At 53.9% G+C, this 18,707-nt stretch overlaps 1 protein-coding gene across 2 annotated transcripts; it reads left to right on the forward strand.

Annotated features, from left to right (window-relative positions):
• Positions 1-755: 755 nt before the first annotated feature.
• On the forward strand, positions 756-18,689 carry FERMT3 (fermitin family member 3). 2 transcript variants are annotated; one of them, XM_032879332.1, is made up of 15 exons: positions 756-834; positions 1,312-1,563; positions 4,489-4,722; positions 4,912-5,031; positions 5,134-5,302; positions 5,550-5,652; positions 15,821-15,928; positions 16,093-16,227; positions 16,318-16,367; positions 16,447-16,571; positions 16,815-16,921; positions 17,003-17,236; positions 17,582-17,706; positions 17,916-18,057; positions 18,182-18,689. In XM_032879332.1, exons 2-15 carry the CDS (start codon positions 1,404-1,406, stop codon positions 18,359-18,361), a joined length of 1,992 nt encoding a protein of 663 aa, XP_032735223.1. In that variant the 5' UTR covers positions 756-834; positions 1,312-1,403; the 3' UTR covers positions 18,362-18,689. The 2 variants fall into 2 exon arrangements, with proteins under 2 accessions (XP_032735223.1, XP_032735224.1); XM_032879333.1 differs by having other exon boundaries at positions 786-834; positions 1,391-1,563.
• The last annotated feature ends 18 nt before the right edge of the window (positions 18,690-18,707 follow it).

Genomic DNA, 18,707 nt, shown 5'->3' on the forward strand with positions numbered 1-18,707 from the left:
TGAGCCGGAATGTCACGTGGAGGGGCCGAGGGGAGGTGACAGGTTGGAAGCCTTGAACCCTGGAGGGGTAGGGCAAGAGGTTTTGGATGACCAGGGCCACATTCCTGTTCAGCTGTTGCCCTGGGCAGCTCGAAGGTCTACATGTTTGGAAATCGAGGCCAGCACTGGGGATAGGAAAGACTTAAGGAAGTTGTTCCCCTCGGGGTCTTCTTTAAGGATCTACTTCTTGGTGATAAGGGACCTACCCTACTGGAGCTCACTTGAACTCCCAGCTTCCTAAATTACCTGGACCCCATGCTTCCCTTGTGTGGCTTTCCCTCTTGACAGCACAGCGATGTGCTGTGACACACAGCCCCCCACCCTCCCACTTTGTGACAGGCTGGATATGGGAGATGACTTCCTACAGGGGATAATGGGTGTAGAGAACATGAGTTGGTGACTTTCCTGGTTTGAACCGAGCTGCTTCCCTCCAGAAGAGGGGACACTCGGTGAGGTGGTGGGCCCCTGGCCTGCTCTTCCCTTGCTTCCTGTGCTCCCCAGGAACAAAGGTAGGGCCCGTGAACAGGAGCCCTTGGGGCACAGGAGCCCTTGGGGCGTGCTGTCAACTGGCTTCCTGCACCAGGCCAGCCCGCCCTGGGGAGGGGCTCAGTCCTGGGGAGGGGCTGAGCCCGCCCTCACCATAAGGACTGCCCTTGCTCCGCTCCGGGAAGCTCGAAAAGAAAGCAAAGGGGGAAGGAGTCCTTCACTGAGCCGCAGGTGTTCAGACTGAGGCCGGGAGTGGCTGACACTCCGATCCACCCCCGCACCTGCAGACCCCAAACCCTTACAGGCAAGGTAAGCTGGGGCGGCGGCCGAAGGCGCAAGGACCCCATTTCCTCACCCTCCTGCAGAGCCCCGCTGCTCAGCACGCCTCTGCCCATGCGGCAGCCCGGACTTCTCGGCGCCCTAGAGAGGCCTTGGTTGGCTTGGGATGTCAGGACCCGAGCTTTGGGCCAGGAGTGGGAGTTATTTTCTGACTTGGGTCCCCCACCATTTCCAGGCCTCAGCAGCTGCCAGTATAGACTCGGGGGTGACGTGGGCTGGGGAAGCAGATGGAGGTTGTGCCAGGTTCTGGCATCAAGCCTGGTGATCTTGAGCGAGCCTCTTCTTACTCATTCCGGGCCTCAGTCTTCCTGTCTGTAAGATGGGAGTGGGCTGGAAGCACCATGCGGCTAAACCACCGGTAACGGCGAGAGGTTCTGAGGCCTGTGTCTCGCGGCTGCCGTGACATCCTGGCCCATGGGTGCACTCTCTGCTTTCCTGCCTGTCCAGGTCACCAAACGCCACTTCTACTCAAACGTGGGCAGCCTCCGAGGCCCCAGCACCCTGCCTCCTTCCCCACCCTCTGCAGAGCTGCCACAGCCATGGCGGGGATGAAGACGGCCACCGGGGACTACATCGACTCGTCCTGGGAGCTGCGGGTGTTTGTGGGAGAGGAGGACCCCGAGGCCGAGTCCGTCACCCTCCGGGTCACGGGAGAGTCGCACATCGGCGGGGTGCTCCTGAAGATCGTGGAGGAGATCAGTGAGTGTCCCATGGCCCCCGCTGCTGACCTCAGTGCCACGGGGCCGCTGTGACTGGGTCCGTGGGCACTTCCGGGCCACCCGACTGTGCTGTGCTCGATAACCCCGCCACAGTGACTCAGGCACCCGCTTAATCATTTGGTTCCAAAAAAGACATTTCCCCAACTTCCCCTCCCTCCCGCAATCTTCCCTCCCTTCCTCCTGCTCCTGCTGGTTCTGCTAAGTCCCCAGGGAGCAGACCCAGCCCTGGGCTGTTCACCCATGTCTGGGGCAGGAGGGGCCTGGCCCCGGGCCAAGGCAGAGGCTACATTTGAGGTCTCGGGGGAGACCAGGGGACGCGGGGCTGGCTCCCATACCCTCTCCCCGGAGCGGAAGCCCTCCGCAGGCTGGTGACGGGCCTAGCCGGGGTGGGAAGGCCCTGCCCCCACAGGAAGTTACAGTAGGGCAGCCTGTGGTATCAGGCGTGGAGAAGGGCAGGGCTAGTGACATGGAGGCTTCTCATCCCCTTTCCCTGCCCGGAGGTCAGGGCTGCCCCTTCCTGGGAGGGAGGCAGGCCCACCAGGGTAGGCAGAGCCAGAAGGCAAGCCCACAATCATTTTAGCCCCTGGCTCCTGGGTCCTGGGCCACCTGCGGGAGGCAGGGGCAGACAGGCTTCCTCACGGCTGGCCAACCCTCCACGTACGGCCTGCGAGCCAGGTGGGCTGGCTTGTGGACGGGCAGGGCCCGGGACAACCCAGCCATGAGGCCGAGGTAGTGAAGGAGCTTCCAACAGGCAGGGCCCAAGGAGGCTGTGAAAGCAGAAGTGGGAAACAGAGGGTCCCTCGGGAGCTGGGGCATCAGGCCAAGCTGTAGACAGGCGTGGGCTGAGCCAGGGCAGAGGGGCTGAAGAGATAGGGCCCCAAGGGGAGACCTGGTTGGCTCCAGGGCAGGGGACGCGAGCCATGCACAAGGCCTAAATAAGGAGTCAGGCAGCGGGTGGGCAGAGCTGATCCCCACACCTGCTGCTGGGTACCCCCCGGCGGTAAGTCCCTTCAGCTTCTGTCCCCTGCAGTGGGGACATTGTCCCCGCCCTTCCCAATCCCGCTCATTCCTGAGTGTATCAGATGTCCACTGAGGCTCCGTCAGGCCAGACCCCACACCACGCCAGCCCCTGTCTTCCTGGAGTAAGGCCAGGCGGGTGAGACCAACCGTCCAGCTCCCAGCACGGGGCTGAATGGAGGCCTTGGCACCAGAGGCGAGAGCACAGGGCCTGGAGCCAGAGGGGGTGCACGCAGCCAGGACGGGGAGACTCCCTAGCAGAGTCCCGAGAGGGGCTGCAGTGCAGGGGGGCAGGGGCAAGGTGTGATGTTGGAGCGCGGGGGTGTTCTGAACTTGGGCATGACCAGAAAAGAGGTTGGGGTGGCTGCCTTTAGGAGTTTAGACTCCTGGAGGCAGAAGTGACCCCAAAGCGTTTTCAGCCACTTACCTCTAGACAGGCCCCTCGGCTTAGGGGTGAGCTGGAGGCAGGAAGACAATCCTCCTATGCTGGGCGGTGAGGACAGACCGGAGGGTGGCTTTTGGAAGTGAGATGGGCATCGATGAAATGTGGGGGCTAAAAGTGGAAGGGAGAATGCTCGGGCCTGGCGGGGAAGTCGGGTCGCCCTAGCCCCCAGATGCCCTGCGGAGGAGCCAGCAAGGAGGGAGAAGAGCCTCCGTCCAGTGTCAGAAACAGCGAGTTTCACATGCTTCTCAGGGGCTGGAAGTAGGAGTTACTGCATTTCTGTCCCACAGGCAGGCATGTGGCCTGTAAACATTTTTTTTGGAACAACTGAAGCCGGTCGGTATGTCCTTTCGCCCCTGGCCTGTAGGTTTCTGGTCCAGGACCCAGGGCAAGGGCCTGGTCCTGAGGTATGGTGTGTGGGGATGGAAGCAGGAAGATGAGGCCGTAGACGCAGGAGCCCTGGGAAGAGGCCTGGGTCGGGGAGGAAGGGATTCCCAACCAGAGAAGGATAGGGGCGGCCAGGGAAAGGGGCCGAGAAGGACAAGACAAGAGCCAAAGGTCAAGAGGATATGGGGAAGGTGCCACAGGCCAGAACAGAGTGAGGACAGCGGCTCCAAGGACTCTGCTAGGTTGGACAGATTGAGCCAGAGAATGTCTATTGGCAGCTCTGGTGACATGAGGGAGGGAGGAGGAGGGAGGGGAGCAGGAGTGCGGGTGGAGACAGGGACAGAGCACTGGCCAGGAAGGGCTTTGCATACCCCAGAGGGCTATATCCGTCCACCCTTTGTCTTTGTGATTGCCACACACCAGCCCACCTGGACGGAGACCCGTCATCTGTCACTAGCTGCAGGACAGGGAAAGTTCGAGGTTCAGACTGGATCCTCCCTCACGGGCATTCACAGGCCTGAAGAGCGAGTCACCCATACTGGGGTAGGCGCGCTTCCAGGCCCACAGGCTTGGGAGGGTGACTCCTCACATCTCACGAACCACAAACCCGAGGCCCAGAGAGCGAGAGGCCTCAGCCAAGGGCACAGAACGTGTAACCCAGGAATGTTCGTGGAGCGCCTGCTGGGCCGGGCACAGTGCCAGGGCCCCAACAGAGCCTCGGCCTCCCAGGCTCCTGGAGCGCCAGCGAGAGGCCAGCCAGCCAGGAGTCACATGCGCTGCTGTTCCAGGCAGCTTGATGGGCCGGGGTACATGAGGTGGAAGCAGAAAGATCGGGACACCTGGAACCTGGGGGCGGGGGGCTCCCTTGGAAAGTGATGTCACAACTCAGCCCCACAGAACCAGCAGGGTGAGCTGGCAAAGAGCCATCCTGCCGTGACCTCAGTCCCAGACCCCCAGCCAACCCAGCCTGGCCCCGTGTTGGCCTGGGCCAGTGCTCAGCCCCCCGGGGGGCCGGGCCCTCCATGGCTGATGGGCCCCTGCTTCCCCGCGGCCCCACAGAGCGCAAGCAGGACTGGTCAGACCATGCTATTTGGTGGGAGCAGAAAAGGCAGTGGCTCCTGCAGACGCACTGGACGCTGGACAAGTATGGCATCCTGGCCGACGCCCGCCTCTTCTTCGGGCCCCAGCACCGGCCCATCATCCTGCGGCTGCCGAACCGCCGGGCCCTGCGCCTGCGAGCCAGCTTCTCCCAGCCCCTCTTCCAGGCCGTGGCTGCCATCTGCCGCCTCCTCAGTGAGTCCCCTGCTGGTCCCCGCTCTTCCGCCCCAGCGAGGGTCCTGCCAGTGCCCTCCCAGTCGGGCCATGGTCACGTGGTCCTCGCAGTCCTGTCCCCTGTCACGGCCCCAGAGTCCCGGGAGTGGGGCAGGGAGGTTCCAGGGCAGGACCCCAGCCCCTGCTGAGGGGCCAGCTCCCCCCCCCCAGGTATCCGGCACCCCGAGGAGCTGTCTCTGCTCCGGGCTCCTGAGAAGAAGGAGAAGAAGAAGAAGGACAAGGAGCCGGAAGAGGAGTTGTATGACTTGACCAAGGTCGTCCTGGCTGGGGGTGAGCACAGGCTGGGCAGGTGGGGTGGGGTGGGGGCTGGGCGCTGGCGTCCTGAGGCCGGGCCTGGGGGTGGGGCCTGTCTAACTCTGTCCTGCACTCCAGGCGTGGCACCTGCCTTGTTCCGGGGGATGCCAGCCCACTTCTCAGACAGTGCCCAGACCGAGGCCTGCTACCACATGCTGAGCCGGCCGCAGCCACCGCCGGACCCCGCCTTGCTCCAGCGCCTGCCTCGGCCCAGCTCCCTGTTGGACAAGACCCAGCTCCACAGCAGGTGTGCTGCCCGGCCAGCTCTGTGGCCCAGGGCTCGGTCCCCGTGGGTCTGGGCTCCCACTGCCAGGGCCCCTGCCCTCCCCTGGATCCTTACCCCAGATCCCTACCTCCAGTTTCCAGGCCTGTCTTATGAGTGCGCTTTCCCTCCACCGTGGCCCCCCCACACCTCCCCGTGCCCCCCCTCGCCCCCCACCCCGCCCAGCACTGCCTCTGCCATGGCCCTGACTTCTGCCTGCACTGTGGCCCAGGTGGCTGGACTCGTCGCGGTGCCTCATGCAGCAGGGGATCACTGCCGGGGACATGCTCTGGCTGCGCTTTAAGTACTACAGCTTCTTCGACCTGGATCCCAAGGTGGGCTGGGCCGGGGCCGGGGACTGGTGCAGTGAGACATGAGGACTTAGGGTCAGGGGTCTGGGCTCTGGGAACGTGAGGGACTAGCAGGGCGTCTGTCCATCCATCCATTGCCTCATCCACACCCCCGTCTGGGCAGTGTAGACAGTGGCCGGCGTCCCTAGGAAGCCTGTGTAGGTGGGAGGTGCCTGGCACCTGGACTCAGAGAAGGCTTCCCGGAAAGGGTGATGCTGCGATCTGCAGGTTTGGCCCTGCATGCTCTCTGTCCCCCGCTCCCTTCCCTCCTGCTTCTTACTAGGCCACTTGTGACCCCCATGAACTTGGGGGGTTCCAGATGCCCTGTCCAGACTTCCCCCACTCTTCCTCCTGTTTCCACAGCCTGGCAAACCCAGAACGCCCTCCACAGCCATCCTTACCCCTTTGCCCGTTATAGCTCCCACGCGTGTGATCTCAGGGCAGACCTCCCGAGACCCTCACTGGAGCACTAGACTTGAGTGTCCAGGTGGCCCCGCTCCATTCACGGGCCTAACAGTCATGTCAGACTTCTGCCTGAACTGGAAGTCGTGATTCCCAGACTGCCCCACACTTCCTCCACCTTTCACGGGTTCTTTGCAAGAGCTTTCATGGATTCGTTGCTTACGCCATTCTGGAGCCTTTCCTTTCCCTCCTACTTCATCCGTCTTTGTGTCCTGTGCCTCCTCCCATGAATTAACATCCCAAACCACCAGCTCTTCTCTGTCTTTTCATCTGTCCATCTGTCCGGCGGCCAGCCCATGTCATGTTGCCTAGAGCAAGCCTCCTAATACACCTTTCTTCTCTCTTGGCCTCCCCAAGCTCCACACCACGTCTGGAATGAACAGACGCGAGGTCAAGTCATTCCTGTGGCTGCCGGTGGCCCCCAGCCGCAGAGCCCCCAGGCCCCTGCCTGATCTGTCTGTCCGGCTCCTTCCCTTTCATGGTTGGCCGCTTCCTCTCCTGGGGACTTTGTTATTCCCTTCCCCAGCTCTCCTGCCTTACTTTGGTTTGAGTGGTCTTCCTGATTCCATTTTATCTCTTTTATTTTAGTTTATTAGCTATACTTAAAAAAATGGTTTTGGTGGTTGCTAGAAGGGATTTAGTACACAGACTCTATTACCATCCGGAAATACTCAAGGCTTCTTCAGGAGAAACTTAAGTGACACTTGCATTTCCCTTCCCGGCCTGTACATGCTGGTTATCACACACTTCAGTTCTGCCGCTGTCAAAGCCCTCAGGACACTGTCATTCCTGCTGCTGTCATTATTCTTACAACGGCTATAGTGAGAAATAATTCATATACCATATCTTCTGCCCGTTTAAATGGACAACCTGATGGTTTTTAAGACATTCACAGACTTGGGCAACCATCAGCACAATCCATTTTGAAATATTTTCATCACCCCGAAAAGAAAATCATACCCATCATCAGTGACTCTCCATTTATCCCTCACCCACTGAGCCCCAGACAACTCCTAATCTCCTTTCTGTCTCCATAGATTTGCCCATCCTGGACGTTTCCTACAAAAGGGATCAGACAGTATCTCGCTTTTTGTGGCTGGTTTCTGTTTTCATGTTTTAGCATGGTTCCGTTTCATCCCTTTTTACTGCAAAGTGGAATTTCATTGTAGGGACAGACCACATTTTATTGATCCATTCAGCGATTAATAGACATTTGGCTCGCCTCTCCCCCCACCCACCCACCCACAGGTTGGCTATTATGAATAAGGCTGCTATGACTTTTCATTCAGATACAAGTTTTGGGGTGGTCCTATCTTTTCATTTCTCTTGGTGTAGACTGAGGAATAGAATTGTCGAATCATTATCACTACTACTTATGCTTTAACCCTTCAATCTCTCTTTTTTAAAATTTTTGGTGGAACTTTTGCGATAACGAGATTCCCAGGCAATTGTAAGAAATAATACCCAGAAGGCGCCTGGTTGCCTCAGTTGGCAGAGCACGCGACCCTCACCCTCGCAGTTTCCTGTACTCTTTATTCCCCTGTGTAGATCCCCATTTCCAGCTGCTCTCTTTTTCTGTCTGCCTGAAGGACTTTAACATTTCTTGTGGTCCTGTTCTACTGGTGAAGATTCATTCAGCTTTTGTATGTCTGAATAAGTCATTATTTTGCCTTTGATTTTAAGACTTTTATTTTTAAAGATTTTATTTGTTTGACAGAGAGAGACACGGTAGAGAGGGAATGCAAGCAGGGGGAGTGGAGGAGGGAGAAGCAGGCTTCCTGCAGAGCAGTGAGCCCAATCCCAGGATGGGCTCAATCCCAGGACCCTAGGATCTTGACCTGAGCCAAGGGCAGACGCTTAATGACTGAGCCACCCAGGCGCCCCTGATTTTGAGAGATATTTTAACTCGGTGTAGAATTCTTGGGTGACGGTTTTGTTTCTTACGGTACTTTATTTATTTGTTTATTTATTTACTTATTTTTAAGATTTTATTTATTTATTTGAGAGAGAAGGCATGCAAGTGAGAGTACCCAGGTCAGGAGAGAGTGGCAAAGGGAGAGGGAGAAGCAGGCTCCCCACTGAGCAGGAAGCCTGACAAGGGGCTCAATCCCGGGACCCCTGGGATCATGACCTGAGCTGAGGTCAGATGCTTCACTGCTTAACTGACTGAGCCACCCAGGCGCCCCTATCACTGGTTTTGAACACTGTGATTATCATACACCTTGGTTCCCTTCAGGTTTTTCGTGCTTGGGGTTCAGTGAGCTTCTTGAATCTGTGAGTTGATAGTTTGTATCAAATTTGGAAAATTTGGGGTCATTGTTTTTTCAGGATTTTTTTTTCCTGCTCCCTCCCTTGATGGGATTCCGGTTATATGAACTACTAGACTGCTTCACTTCATCCCACGGCCCACTGATGCTCTGTTCACTGTTTCTTTTTAGGTGATTTCTCCAGTCTTGTTTTTCTATGTTGCATTTTGAGTAGGTCTCTTGCCCTATCTTCAGGTTTACTAATCTTTCTTCTGCCATGTTAAATCTGCCATGAATTTCATGCATATAAGTTTAACTGTGACTTTTTTTTTAAAAGATTTATTTATTTATTTATTTGACAGAGAGAGAGAGAGAGAGATCACAAGTAGGCAGAGAGACAGGCAGAGAGAGAGGAGGAAGCAGGCTCCCTGCGGAGCAGAGAGCCCGATGCGGGGCTCCATCCCAGGACCCTGAGATCATGACCTGAGCTGAAGGCAGAGGCTTTAACCCACTGAGGCAGCCAGGTGCCCCAAACTGTGACCTTTTTAGTAGTTTCCGTGACTCTCCCTAAAATGCTCCTGTCTCTCTACCTCCTTGAACACCCATGATGCTTTTATAATAACTCTGCATTTTTTTTTAATTTCTTTTCAGTGTAACAGTATTCATTGTTTTTTGCACCACACCCAGTGCTCCATGCAATCCGTGCCCTCTCTAATACCCACCACCTGGATCCCCCAAACTCCCACCCCCTACCCCTTCAAAACCCTCAGATTGTTTTTCAGAGTCCATAGTCTCTCATTGTTCACCTCCCCTTCCAATTTCCCTCAACTCCCTTCTCCTCTCCATCTCCCCTTGTCCTCCATGCTATTTGTTATGCTCCACAAATAAGTGAAACCATATGATAATTGACTCTCTCTGCTTGACTTATTTCACTCAGCATCATCTCTTCCAGTCCCGTCCATGTTGCTACAAAAGCTGGGTATTCATCCTTTCTGATGGAGGCATAATACTCCATAGTGTATATGGACCACATCTTCCTTATCCATTCATCCGTTGAAGGGCATATTGGTTCTTTCCACAGTTTGGCGACCGTGGCCATTAACTCTGCTTGTTTTTATCTACTAATTCTATCACTTGTGTCATTTCTAGATCTGTTTCTAAAGACTCTCTCCTTATTATGAGTTCTATTTTTCTGCTTATTTTCATGCCTGGCTATATTTTTCCTTTATTGGGGGGGTTGTTTTATTTTATTGTGGGTTTTCTTTGTTGTTGCTTATTTTTCTTTTGGGGGAGTAAGATATTTATTTATTTATGTATTTATTTATTTATTTATTTAAGAGAGACCATGAGCAGGGTAAGGGGCAGAAGGAGAAGCAGGCTTTCTACTGAGCAGGGAGCCTGATGCAGGGCTCAATCCCAGGACCCTCGGATCATGCCCTGAGCTGAAGGCAGACGCTTAACTGACTGAGCCACCGAGGCACCCCTTGTTGTTTTTTTCTTTTTCTTTCTTCTTTTTGTGCCTGACCATTTTTTATTTAATGCCAGACAGACACTACAAATTTTATGTTCTTGGGTGCTAGATTTTTGGGGTTTTTTTGGTAGTCCTTTAAGTATTTTTAGACCTTGTTTAGGGATGAAGTTAAACCACTTGGAGACCGTTTGATTCTTCCAAGGTTTGCCTTGAATGTTAATGAGGCGGGACAAAAACATCCTCTAATCTAGGACTAATGTACCCCATTACTGAGGCATTGCCTTCAGAGAATTCTATCTAACGCACCATGCATCGCGAGGCTTCTCTAATCTGGCTTTTGGGAGTGTGAACCATTGCCACCCTTAGGTGAGCTCTGGTGAATGTTCCATCTGCTCCTTTCAAGTTTGTTTTGGTTTTGTTTTTGTTTTTCATCAGGCTTGGGTAGTTTCCTTACACACATACACTGATCAGTGCTTAAAGACTCAAGAGGAGCCCCCTGCTGATTCCAGAGCTTTCTTTCTGTGCAGCTCTCTCCTCCACAGGACTCTGTCCTGTGAACTCTAGCTGCCTTGGACTCACCAAATGCTCAACAACATTTCTACAACTTGGGGAATATGCTGGGCTGTATTTGGCGTCCCCCTCTTTGTACAGCTCTCTCTGGGCAATGAGCTGGGCCAATCAGGATACACCATGTTTGTTTCCCTTCTGTCAGGGATCACTGTTCTGTATGGTCTCTTGTTCAATATCTACAATCCACTGGGTCGTTTTTGCTCTCTTTTGGGGGTCTCTCTTGTAAGATACTCTCCATGTGGCTATGGCTTCTCCTCTGGGGTCTTCACAGTGATGAAGTGGGAAGTTCCATAGCCAAGCCCCTCCAACATTGTAGCCCAACCACAATACTCTTTTCAAACGGGTGGGTTGCTTTTTTTTTTTTTTTAAGATTTTATTTATTTATTTGACAGAGAGAGGGAGATCACAAGTAGGCAGAGAGGCAGGCAGAGAGAGAGGGGTAAGCAGACTCCCCACCGAGCAGAGAGCCTGATGCAGGGCTTGATGCCAGGACTCTGAGATCATGACCCGAGCCGAAGGCAGAGGCTTAACAAACTGAGCCACCCAGGCACTGTGGTGGATGGCTTTAGGATATTAGTCAGTGTTATTTTTGTTATGGAACCATCGAAGCTTGCACTCTAGACCCACAGCACAACTGTTGTCCTTGGACTGCTCTTCCCTATTTCCTGAGCCTCCCTCTATTGGACTCCTTGGTTCCTGACTCTCATGTGTTCCTCTGTTGACTAACGCCTTCATTTGGATGAAACATTTATTTTAATAGCTTCCTGTAAAATGGTAAATGATTTGAAATCCTGCATGTCTGAAAAGGCCCCTGTTCTACCCTCACTCGCATGATAGTTTGGCTAGGTATAGAATTCTAGGTTGGAGATATTTCCCTGCTGAATCTGAAGCCACCTTCCCATGGTGCTCTGGGTCCCAGTGGTTCTACTGAGGAGTCTAATGCCATTTTGTTTTCAATCCTTCCATGCGAGACCCTTTTATTTTTTCTTGGAGGAGGGCAGATACCAGAAGCTTTTAGTGTTCTTCTTATCTCACGATGCATTAAAATCTCTCGATAATATGTCCTAGTATAGATCTGTCTTCCTTGATTGGCGTGCACACTTGCTGAGCCCTTCGGATGAGGAACTTGAGTCTTTCAGTTCTGGAGAAATGCCTTAAACAATCTCTTTAATCATTTTCTCCCACCACTTTTCTGTTCCTTTCTTCTGGAACTCTGTAGATATTAGACCCCATAGATTGCTGCTTCAAAGAAAAAAACATAGGACATTTATCTTGTCTTTCTCATGTCTTTTTTTTTAAATTTTAATTCCATTTATTTATTTGAAAGAGAGATAGTGAGAGAGAGCGTGAGAGGGGAGAAGGTCGGAGGGAGAAGCACAGACTTCCTGTGGAGCTGGGAGCCCGATGTGGGACTCAATCCCAGGACTCCAGGATCATGACCTGAGCCGAAGGAAGTTGCCCAACCAACTGAGCCACCCAGGCGCCGTCTTTTTTTTTTTTTTTTTTTAAGATTTTTAAAAATTTTAAGTAATCTCTGTACCCAGTGTGGGGCTCAAACTCACAATCCCAAGATCAAGAGTCCCATGCTCCACTGACTGAGCCATCCAGGTGCCCCTTGTCTTTCTCATTACTAGGTTTGTTGTCTTTTGCTTTACTTTCTGGAGAGGGCTTTGACTTATCTTTTTTTTTTTTTTTTAAGATTTTATTTATTTATTTGACAGAGAGACACAGCAAGAGAAGGAACACAAGCAGGGGGAGTGGGAGGGGGAGAAGCAGGCTTCCTGCCAATTAGGGAGCCCGATGCAGGGCTCGATCCAAGGACCCCGGGATCATGACCTGAGCCAAAGGCAGACATTTAACGATTGAGCCACCCAGGAGCCCTGACTTCTCTTTCAAATGATCGATTGAATTTTTAATTTCTGCAACTGTATTTTTTTCAAGTTCTAAGAGCTCTTGTTTCCGGAGTATTCCTTTGTAAGGTTTTTTGTTTATTAGTGTAACATACATTTAGAAAAATGTACAAATGTATCCAATATTTCAAGCAGCAGGGTTTCACCAGCCCCCAGAAGCCCCTTTCCTACCACTTCTCATTGGTGTGTGACATTCCCTTATGTCAATATACCATAATTAATTTTCCATTCTCCTGGATGTGCCTTGCACAGTTTCCAGATTGGGACTGTTATGAATAAAGATGCTATGAACATTCCAGTAATGTCTTTGGTGAACATATGTACACATTTCTGTAGCGTATGTGCCCAGAGGTGGAATTGCTAGATTAAGGGGCAGCTTTGGTTTAACTGTAGCAGACAGCTGTTAAGCAGCTTTCCAAAGTGGCTGTACCAGGTTACAGCCCCCATCAGCAGGATCCAAAAATTTTACTTGTTCCATGATTTCACTAGTGTGGCACTGGCGTTTCCATGGTAGCCATCCTGGTAGGTGTGTAATGGTGTCTCATATGGTTTTTTGTTTATTTGTTTTTTTTTTTTTTAACAGCTTTACTTAGATATAACTTGCCTACCATAAAAATCACTCATCATAAGCATTCAGTTTGATTACATTCGGTAAATTTATACACTGGGCAGCCATCACCGCAATCAAGTTTTAGAACATTTCATCACCCCCAGAAGGTTCTCTACTGCCCATTGCAATCATTCCTCCTCCCACACCTCACCCCAGACATCACTGACATGCTTTCCATGTGGCTTTCACAGTTCCCTGATGACTAATCAAGTTGAGCCCTTTCTCATCGGGCTACTAGCCATTTGGAGATCCTCTTTGGTGATGTTTTTGCTCAACTTCTTTGCCAATTTTTAATATTGAGTTGCTTGCCTCTCATACTGCTTCGTAGGAGTTCTTTATATATTCTGTATATGGGTAGTACTTTGTCGGATAAATATGTGATTATAGTTTCCCACCTTGTACTTTGCCTTTTCATTCTCTTGATGGTTTATTTTGATAAAAAGAAGTTCTTAATTGTAATACAATCTGTCTTCTATTTTTAAACATTTTTTTTCTTTTATGATGAATATCTTTTGGGTCCTGTTTAAAAACAAATCTTTTTTGTTTCAAGGTCACAAATATGTAGACCTACTTTTCTCTAAAAGCTTTGTTGTTTTAACTTTCATGTTTAGATCTGCAATCCAGATGGAGCTGATATTTTTATGTGGTGTGAGGTAGGGGAACAAAACAATTAAAAAAAAAATACGGGTATCCAATAGACCCAGTATCATTTACTGAAAACGGAATCCTTTCCCAGTGACTGCAGGGTCACCTTTGTTGTAGGTCAGGTGAACGTGTGTGGGTCTCTGACTCTCTGGTTCCATTCGTCAATTTGTCTCTCTTTACCAATGCCACGCAACCTAAAATTCTATATCTTTATAATTATGTTCTTTTTTTTTTTAACACAGCATCATGTTTTTGTGCTCCGAGTACAGCATTTCGTCTCTCTAAGGAGTCTGCCTGCTTGAAATTTTCTTCCTCTCCCTACTGTCTTGGTTCCCTCCAAGCTCTTGTCTTGTCTCTGTAGTTGCTGCCATAGCTGTCCTTACACTGGGGTGATCCCTGCCTGCCCTTTCATATTGAGAGACAGGGCTGTAGGAACCCATAGACCCACCCCCCAGTGGATGAAAAGGGCTTAGCACTTTGGGGGCTCCCTGGGGATGCTGGGGTAGGCATGTCATCACCACTCGTTGGGGGAGTTTTCTCTTTGGCTCATCAGTTTCTCAGCAGTGAACCCTCTGATCTCCCGACTGGGAATAGAAGGCTCATTGTCAAAGTCTTGGGTGCCAAGTAAGGAAGGGCTGGGGATATCCCACCTTTCAGGATGTCAACCTTTCTCTTGGTACATCTGTTTGTTTGTTTGTTTGTTTAATGTATTACTTTTATTTTTTAAAAGATTTTATTTATTTATTTGACACACAGAGATCACAAGTAGGCAGAGAAGCAGGCAGAGAGAGAGGAGGAGGGGAAGCAGGCTCCCCGCTGAGCAGAGAGCCGGATGCAGGGCTCTATCCCAGGACCCTGGGATCATGACCTGAGCCGAAGGTAGAGGCTTCAACCCACTGAGCCACCCAGGCACCCTGGTGCATCTGTTTTAAGCACAGCAGCCCCTCACCCAGCCAGGTCTAGAGTACCAAACGTAGGGGTGCCTCTGGCTCACCATCTCCAGAGAGTAAATCTCTGGCTTCTGCCAGTGCCTGGCTGTCACTTGGCTGCAAGGAGTCACTGGGGAAAGGGAACACCTGCTCCTTTTATACACCTTATAGAATCATTTCAACCCGCCCTCATCCCTCAGCCAGAGGAGCCCTGTCCGGAGCCTGCCAAGGGCTACCACGCACACTGGATGCCTTTGTCCATGTCCGTGTTCTTCTTGCTGTTTGTTTCCTGCCTATTTTCAAAACTCATTCATGCCTTTTCTACAGAACAAAAGAGGGGAAAGACCAAGAGATCCCAGCTCTCTCCCACTGTAATTCAGTTCCCATTCATGTTTCTGCTTTCCCTCTGCCAAAACGTTGTCAGCGGGTCGTTCCCGCCCTTTTCTTTGTCCTTTTGGATTTACTCTTTTTTTTTTTTTTTTAAGATTTTATTTATTTGACAGACAGAGATCACAAGTAGGCAGAGAGGCAGGCAGAGAGAGAGGGGAGACGCAGGCTCCCTGCTGAGCAGAGAGCCCGACGCGGGGCTCGATCCCAGGACGCTGGGATCATGACCTGAGCCGAAGGCAGAGGCTTTAACCCACTGAGCCACCCAGGCGCCCCGGATTTACTCTTTTTATGCTTTTGCATAAACCAGTGGTGGTTGGTTTTAGGGGGAGCATGGGTGTGGCCTTCTGTGGGTAACTGGGATCCCCCTTTGAGCTTTGCACTCCCTGTTCCTTCTTTCTGGAATGTTCTTCCTATCACTCTCCCATTAAGTGGCCCATTGCCATCCTCAGGTCTCAGGGCAGTCTGTCACCTCCTCAAAGAGGACTTCCTAGAATGCTTCTTCATGTGGAGAAGTTCCCTGTACCCAATTCCATTCTCTCTCATCGCCATCATCCTCGGGGTGTCCTTGCCTGAGAGCATGAGTGAATGGCCCCATGGAAGCTATTTCCTTTATTGCTCTTATCACAATCTTGAATCATCTTACTTATAGGTTGATTGGTTTATTCAGTCCCCCTTCTGCCCCCACAGGCACACAGTAAACACACAGTCAACTGTGCAAGAAGTCTTACAGGGAAAAAGGTATCACTTGCCTGGTCAGGCCTTAAGGCTGGCATTGGGGTCCGCTGCCCACGTGGGCCCACGAGCTGAGCGTGCCACTGTGCAAAGGCGGGGCTGGTAGCTGAGGCTCACCGGGTCCAGGTACACAGCGATCGGGGCAGTTGGATCCCAACCGAACCCAGCCTCCCCAACCCCCGCTGCAGACAGATCCGGTGCGGCTGACTCAGCTGTACGAGCAGGCTCGGTGGGACCTGCTGCTGGAGGAGACTGACTGCACTGAGGAGGAGATGATGGTGTTCGCAGCCCTGCAGGTGTCCGGTGGGCTGGGGGAACTGGGGCGGGGTAGGGCGCTAGCCGGGCCCAGGGCAGGGAGGGTCTTCCGAGGTGGGGGACCCATCTCTGGGAAGCCCCACTTGGGGAACTGTGGGCTACCGGACCGCCCACTCAGCCCTCCCTGGCTGCGTGCCCCACCCAGTACCACGTCAACAAGCTGTCCCAGAGCGGGGAGGTGGGCGAACCGACTGGCACAGACCCAGGGCTGGACGACTTGGACGCGGCCCTGAACAACCTGGAGGTGAAGCTGGAGGGGTCGGCATCCACGGATGTGCTGGTGAGAAGGGGCTCTGGTCAGGGTTTGGGTTTGGGGTCAGGGTCAAGGGCGAGGACCTGACAATCCCCCTCTGACTCTTCGTCTCCGCAGGACAACCTTACCACCATCCCCGAACTCAAGGACTATCTCCGGATCTTCCGGTGAGTTTGGGCCCAGGGTGGACAGAGAGCCCAGGAGGGAGGGAGGCAGCCCGTCACCAGCCTCCTGCCTCACCCTCAGGCCCCGGAAGCTGACCCTAAAGGGGTACCGCCAGCACTGGGTCGTGTTCAAGGAGACCACCCTGTCCTACTACAAGAGCCAGGATGAGGCCCCGGGGGACCCCATCCAGCAGCTCAACCTCAAGGGTGAGTGAGGGTGGCCTGGCCAGCACGGGGACAAAGGCAGGAGCTGGCTCAGGGCCACCTGGCCCACCTGTGGGCTGGGGACTTGAAAGTTCTCATCTCAGTTTCCCCCTGGGGGCGGGAGAAGACACCGTCCGCCCTCACGTGTTCTGCTGGGCTGGTGTTCCCCCCGGGGACCTCTCAGGCAGGGCTCCCCCCTGCCCCCACCCCGGCCAATCTCCTACCCGCCCCTTCATCTCCCTCTAGGCTGCGAGGTGGTCCCTGATGTCAACGTCTCAGGCCAGAAGTTCTGCATCAAACTCCTCGTCCCCTCCCCTGAGGGCATGAGCGAGGTCTACCTGCGGTGCCAGGATGTACGTCCGTCCGGGCGGGGCTGAGGCTGGTGCGGGGAGGGGGGCCGGGGGCCGAATCACAGCCTGTTCCTCACGCCGCAGGAGAAGCAGTACGCCCACTGGATGGCCGGCTGCCGACTGGCGTCCAAGGGCCGCACCATGGCGGACAGCAGCTACCCCAGCGAAGTGCAGGCCATCCTGGCCTTCCTCAGCCTGCAGCGGACGGGCGGTGGGGGCTCGGGCGGCCACCCGCAGGGCCCTGACACCGCTGTCGAGGGCCTCAACCCCTACGGCCTTGTCGCCCCCCGCTTCCAGCGAAAGTTCAAGGCCAAGCAGGTGCCAGCCAGAGGAAGTGGGTGGTGGGAATGACCACAGCAATTCCCTGGCCACCTGTGGCCCCTGAGTCCTCTCAGAGCCTTCCTTTAAAAAGGCCCGTGCTCATTCATTCTTTCCCCTACCCGTGTCCTTGCCGTTGAACAGGCCGGTCCCCACCCTCTGGGATGGGGCGCGGTGCAGCTGCCCACATCCACCCCAGGGCCTGGCTCAGCTCCTATCTGCTGAGCCCTGAGAGGGTGCTCGGTGGCCCCACCCCTGCTCCGGGCTCAGCATCCAGTCTCTCCAGTGGGGACATGTAGGGGGTCTCAGGGACGTTGATGGCCACTCACTGGTGTGGTCCCGCAGCTCACCCCACGGATCCTGGAAGCCCACCAGAACGTGGCGCAGCTTTCACTGTCCGAGGCCCAGCTGCGTTTCATCCAGGCCTGGCAGTCCCTGCCCGACTTCGGCATCTCCTACGTCGTGGTCAGGTACGGGCCCCGCCCCCGCCCGCCGTGCCTTCCCCGGCTGCCTGCTGTGGCACCCCGAAGCCTCCCTTCCTGCCTTCTGTGGGTGTTGTGTGGGCGCCCCCGCCATCCTGTAACCCTGCAGCAAATGCCAGAGCGAGAGATCAGGCCAGGAGGGTGGGAGCCCCAGCTCCCCGCTCTGGCTCACACTCTCTCCCGCCCCCGGAGACTAGGTTCAAGGGCAGCAGGAAGGATGAGATCCTGGGCATCGCCAACAACAGACTGATCCGCATTGACTTAGCCGTGGGTGACGTCGTCAAGACCTGGCGCTTCAGCAACATGCGCCAGTGGAATGTCAACTGGGACATCCGGCAGGTGGGCCAGGGGTGGGGGGAGGGGGGGCGCCTCCATGGGCAGGGTCATGCCCAGCCAGGGCAGGACAGGGGGGCTGCTCTCCTCCCCCTCCCCCACCACCCCCTCCCGTCTGCCCACTCTGCAGGTGGCCATCGAGTTTGATGAGCACATCAATGTGGCTTTCAGCTGCGTATCAGCCAGCTGCCGCATCGTGCATGAATACATCGGGGGCTACATTTTCCTGTCCACACGGGAACGGGCCCGCGGGGAAGAGCTGGACGAGGACCTCTTCCTACAGCTCACAGGAGGCCATGAGGCCTTCTGAGGTCTGTCTTATCACCCCCACTTAGCTCACTACCTGCTCTGGCCACGCCTAAGCCCATACCCTCTCCAGACATGCCCCGAGCTGGGCACATTCACCTGCTGTCACTGGCTTCGTGCAGACCAGGGACCTAACCGGGCCAGACTCTGCCATCCCCCGGGCTAAGAAGGGTGGGTTATGAGCTGACACAATGCCCACCTTTCCCTTGTCCGAGTGGCTGGGACCAGCACTGCTGACCCAGCTGGGTTCTCCGAACACATGAGGAAGACTGGCTGTAGCTACAGGGTGATGATAATTCATGGTTTCAAACAGGAGCTTTTTTTTTTTTTTTTTAATCTTTTTACATTTG

The sequence above is a fragment of the Lontra canadensis genome, unplaced genomic scaffold (assembly GCF_010015895.1).
Source record: "Lontra canadensis isolate GAN:19392208 unplaced genomic scaffold, GSC_riverotter_1.0 scaffold66, whole genome shotgun sequence".
In the NCBI taxonomy this organism is placed as follows: domain Eukaryota; kingdom Metazoa; phylum Chordata; class Mammalia; order Carnivora; family Mustelidae; genus Lontra; species Lontra canadensis.